Source organism: Mus pahari, chromosome 3, assembly GCF_900095145.1.
Source record: "Mus pahari chromosome 3, PAHARI_EIJ_v1.1, whole genome shotgun sequence".
Taxonomy (NCBI): domain Eukaryota; kingdom Metazoa; phylum Chordata; class Mammalia; order Rodentia; family Muridae; genus Mus; species Mus pahari.
In genome coordinates, this window is record NC_034592.1 from 149,696,311 (window position 1) to 149,701,814 (window position 5,504).

Consider the following 5,504-nt stretch of genomic DNA (forward strand, 5'->3'; position numbering starts at 1 on the left):
GGGGTGTGTGTTGGGGTGTGTGTGTGTGTGTGACTCCGTGCATGTAGAAGTCAGAGGATTTTCTTCCATCTTTACATGACTCCGATGGACCAAGCCAGGCTGCTGTCTTGCTGAAAAGCACCTTTTACTGCCCAGCCATCTCCCCAACCCTTTCCTCCACTTCCCAACACGCCCAGGGTGAACTTATTGCCATTTTTCCTGAGGGGCTGGAAAGAAGGCTCAGTTGTTAGGAGAGCTTGTTGCTCTTGCAGAGGACCTGGGCCCCATTCCCAGCACCGGCACAGTAACTCACACCCACCTGGAACTCCCGTTTTGGGGGACCTGAAGCCCACATCTGAGTTTTGGGGACAACAGGTTTGGATGCACAATCATGGCGGGCCTGGAACTAGACAGTCACTGCAGGATGACCTTGAACTTGCAATGCCTTCTGAATAGCAGATCCAGAAGCCCAATACTCACGCTCCCCTCTCCGTAGAGCCCTGGCTGTCCTGGAATTCACTTTGCAGGCTGGCCTCGAACTCAGATATCTGCCTGCCTCTGCCTCCCAAGGGCTGGGATTAAAGGCGTGCACCACCACGCCCGGCTCCCCTCTCCCTTTTGACAGGGTCTTGCTACACTGGCCAGATTGGCCTCAGCTTCAAGAGTGTGAGGATTACAAGAGAGGTATGGGCTCTTACACTATCGGTGACCATGCAGCCTGGCTGGAGACACAGCTCTAAACTGCCCCCTGCAGCCTGCAGCCTGCAGAATTCTTTCCAGAGACTTCCTCTCAGGTAAATCCAGGAAAACGTCTTCTTTTTCTTTGCTGCTTTCGAGACAAGGCTGGCCTCTCATGTAGCCCAGGCTGGCCTCTCATGTAGCCCAGGCTGGCCTCAATCTCACTAAACAGCAGAGAATGATGACTTTTGACCCTCTAGCTCGGTCTCCTCAGGCTTGAACTTTCATGTACTAGAGCAAGCACTCTGCCAACCGAACTATGTGCTCAGCCCCAAGATTCAAAAGGAACAGGACATTTATTTACTGTGAGTGGAAGGCATACATGCCACCACAAGGCACGTATATGGTGACTGAAGAACAAAGCGCCCCCCCCCCACCATGTGGGTCCCATGTGAAGTTCAGGCCCTCAGCCTTGGTGGCAGGCCCACTTAACCCACAGACACGACCAGCCTAGCCCCGGGACTTTTAGCCTGGCCACAGAAAAAAAAAATTCAAGATGAATATGAAGAGGTTATTTTCCTGTATTTTGTTTTTGACACTTTGGTGTATGCATACACACATGTGCAGGTCAGAGAGCAGCTTTCAGGAGTTAGTTCTCTTCCAGAGGGCTTGACATTGGCCCCTTTACCCCCTGAGCCATCTCACTGGTCCCTTAGAGGTTTCCTTTAAGAGGCACCAGGAAAGGGTAATACACCCGTGAGCTGTGAGCTTAAGAGAGCCGGGCTGCTTTTATAAACCCCAGCTACCTGCTGCCCGTGCCTTCTGAAGGCAGGGCTCACAGTGTGGCTAAGGAATTTCTTGGGTGATTGGGCCCTGATGTGCCAAGGGTGGAGGGACGGTAGCCGAGTGGGTAAAACTCTCTTTCCCAGGGACTGCATAGGAAACTCAGGTGCTTTCTCTAACAGAAGGTCTGCCCTTTTGGGGAGAGTCCCAGGAAATGTGTGAGTAGGGAGCGAGGTCATGCTCTCAGTAACCTGTCTGTGCTCAGGTCTTAAGAACGTCTTACTGCTGGGGGGACTGCAGAGATGGGCTCCTCAGCAGCTAAAGCCATCTACTTCACAAGCCAAGCCTGAAGACCTGAGTTCAGGACCTAGAACCCAGAGGTAGCAGAGAAATGACTCCACAAGTGTCCTCTGACCACCACATGCAGGCCCCAGTATATTTATTTTTAAATTTTTCTATTGATATGTATGGGTGTTTTGCCTGTATGTACAGATACTGTGCAGTATGTACATGCAGTACCTACAAAGGCCAGAAGGTGGTGCCAAATGCCCCAGAACTGGAGTTACAGCTCATTGCGAGCCACCAGGTGGTGGTGGTTCTTGAAGCCAGGTCCTCTGAAAGAGAGACCAGGGTTCTTACCCACTGAGCCATCTCTCTGGCCCTTTGTTTATTATTACCACCCTTTAAGACAGGGTCTTTTATGTAGTCCTAGCAGGCTCTGGGACTCATTATGTAAACCAGGCTGGCCTCAAACCCAAGAGATCCATCTGTCTCTGCCTTCGGAGTACTGGGATTAAAGGTACATGCCACCACCCAGCTGTTCAAGGTCTTCTCAAGTTCTTTGTTTTTTTGTTTTTTTTTTTTAAAGATGTATTTATTATTATACATAAGTACACTGTAGTTGTCTTCAGACACACCAGAAGAGGACATCAGATTTCATTATGGGTGGTTGTGAGCCACCATGTGGTTGCTGGGATTTGAACTCAGGACCTTTGGAAGAGCAGTCAGTGCTCTTATCCGCTGAGCCATCCCGCCAGCCCCCAAGTTCTTTGTTTTTAAAAATTCCATTTATTTGGGATATGTGTCTTGGGATTTCTACTGCTTCAAGGAAACACCATGAACAAACAACTTGGGGAGGAAATGATTTATTTGGCCATACACTTCTACAGCGCAGTCCATCATCAAAGGAAGTCAGGACAGGAACCCACGCAGGGCAGGAACCTGGAGGCAGGAGCTGAAGCACAGACCATGGAAGGGTGCTGCTTTCTGGTCTGCTCTCCATGGCTTGCTCAATCTGCTTTCTTTTTTGTTTTTGTTTTTTTTTTTTCGAGACAGGGTTTCTCTGTGTAACTCTGGCTGTCCTGGAACTCACTTTGTAGACCAGGCCGGCCTCAAACTCAGAAATCCACCTGCCTCTGCCTCCCGAGTGCTGGGATTAAAGGCATGCGCCACCACACCCGGCTTCAATCATCTTATGGAACTCAGGTCCACCAGCTCAGGGATGGCCCCACCCACAATGGGCTGGGCCATTCTCCAAAAATCACTACAGCAGGATCTTATGGAGACATTTTCTCCATTGATTCATATTCTCTCTCTCTCTCTCTCTCTCTCTCTCTCTCTCTCTCTCTCTCTATGATTCTAGCCTTTGTTGTTGTCTATCCACGTGTGGAGAATTTGCAAGAGTCAGTTCTCTCCCACCATGTGTGTCACAGAAATTAAGCTAAGATCGTTCGGCTGGCAGCGTGAGCTGTTACCCAGAATCATCTCAGCAGTCTTATTTTTAACATTCATATATGAAAATTTGTTTATGTGGGCAGCCTTCTTGGCAAACATTAATTGTGCTGAAATTTTTGTTCTCAGCTAGTGTGAGACTTCCCTTGTTCATTTAATTTTATCTTGCCTTAATACCTGGCTTTCCTTGTTCCTTTGTATAGCCTCAACCCCACAAGGTAAATCTCAGCATATAGTAGGTCTCTACAAGAGAACTTGGGCATGTTAGATGAGTGGAAGACCACCTGCCTGCCATGTGTGTTGCCCTAGGTTCCATTCCTGAACAGGAGAAGTAGACAGATGCCTGAATGGGGGTGGGGAGGGGCGTCTCTCACGCTCCAGTCTCAGCTGCTCAAGACGATGAGACAGAAGGATCATTCTCTGGGAAAGTGACAGAGCAATCATTTCTAGGGTAGGAGGGGCCCTGGAGAACACTCAGAAGGTCCCATAAAGACCTCAGCAGTTCCAGGCCAGTTTTAAGCAATATAGATATGACGGTTCAAGTTATCCTCGGCGCTGAAAGCCCACTGGGCAATGCAATGCAAGCATGAGGACCTCAGTTCGTATTCCCAACATCCACACAGAAGCCAGGGATAGCTGTTGGCATCTGTGACAGTAGGGTCAGGGAGACTGAGGAGGAGGATCCCTGGGAGTTGTTGGCTAGCCACTCCGTCGCATCCCTAGGCATTCAGGCTCAGTGTCTCCTAATTAAGGTGGAGAGCGTGAGTAAGGAAGACATCTGATAACCTGGGTCCTCCTAGTGTACCCCCCCCCACACACAGGTTAAAACGAATTTGTTGGGGTGCTGAGATAGCTCCATGAGTAAAGGCGGTGCCGCCAACCCGTATTACCAGAGTTCGGTGCCAAGGACCAGCACGGCGGAAGGCGAGAATGAAACCTCTCAAGTTGTCCTGGATCTCAGCTTCACATCTACCACATCAAGCAATAAACCAATGGACGATGCCCAACCTCTGCCTTCCTAGCTCTCAACCTTTATACTAGGAGTAAGCACACGCTCTAGCGTTTCAAAGCCCTCTGTCTACTCTCCCCACAGCTGGGGAAACTGAGGCCGCCTCGGAACGCGCCTGCAGATTCCCTCCGCTCCGCACAGCCGGCCCGGACGCGCAGAGAGACCTTCTTCCCCCATTCTTAGCCCTGGGATTCCCACGCGGGGCGGACGGCTTGGCTCACAGCTGAGTCACCCGGATCTCAAAAGTTTCCTCCAAATCTTTCCCGCCCGGGGACCGGAAAAAAAAAAACAACAAAAAAAAAACAGTCGGACTGTCCCGAGGCCAGATCGTCACCCGGCCTGGCCGGAAAATGCCCACAGAAAGCCCCTGAAGGCGCCGCACTCCCCGGCCACCGAGAGGACGGCGCAGAAGGTCGTCCCGGGAGGCCAAGCCCCGCCCCTGCCCGCAGCGGAAGCCGGAAGCAGCCGCCGGCCCCGCTAGCCCCGCGGCGCCGAACTCTGTGGTGTCGGAAGCTCGCAGGACGCGGGAGAAGATGGCGGAGGAGGAGTGAGTGCGCGGCTTCGGGTAGCGGAGGCGGCAGGGCAGGGCCGGCGGGCGACAGCGGGCCTGGGGCGCTCGGGAGGAGTGGCGCGGGCCCACCTAGCCGGAGCTGGCGGGGGGGCGGGATGAGGACCTGGGCCCTGCGGCCTCCCGGAGGTCCGACATTGCTGACCACGCGCAGGCCTGGCGGAAGCCGCGAACGTCCTTCCTGCTCCCGGTTTCCGGTTATCTCAGGGTTCCCAGGCTCTCCTCCTCCTGATCCAGGAAGTTCTCCCACGGCCACCCGCAGCCCCTGGCATCCCCCGTAACCATCAGCAACCTTCTTTGTCCTCGTCTGCCCCCAGCAGGTTTCTCTGATGCATTGACAGCTAGTTGATCGCTTTTCTCGGCCCTGGGCGTCAGGAGCCGCACGCAGGGAGCCGCCACGAGGCTTTAGTGAAGACTTTTGTGTAGACAGGGTGTTTTCGGATCCTACCAAATGCTTGGATGGAAATTGGGTAGCATGAAGGACGAGGAGCCCACCCTGGGGGGGGGGGGAGACGTCTCGTGACCCGCAACTTGAAATCTTACAGGAGAGATGGGGGAGGTGACGTGTTAAAAAGGTCCGAGTCCATCCTCATCTTCATACTTGGCAGGACACTGTTGCGCTGTTGTGTGTTACACATTCTCTCTTTGAAATGAGCCCCTGAAGCCGGGCGTGGTGGCGCACGCCTTTAATCCCAGCACTCGGGAGGCAGAGGCAGGCGGATTTCTGAGTTCGAGGACAGCCAGGGCTATACAGAG

At 52.8% G+C, this 5,504-nt stretch overlaps 1 protein-coding gene across 2 annotated transcripts in view; it reads left to right on the forward strand.

The window, feature by feature from the left end:
- Window positions 1-4,660: 4,660 nt before the first annotated feature.
- The window catches only part of Slc9a8 (solute carrier family 9 member A8), a 60,426-nt gene continuing 59,582 nt past the window's right edge, over window positions 4,661-5,504 (forward strand). For both annotated transcript variants that reach the window (XM_029536186.1, XM_021193967.2), the window contains exon 1: window positions 4,661-4,727. In XM_029536186.1, coding sequence (XP_029392046.1) covers window positions 4,714-4,727 — 14 coding nt within the window. In that variant the 5' untranslated portion in view covers window positions 4,661-4,713. The remainder of the gene's footprint in view (window positions 4,728-5,504) is intronic.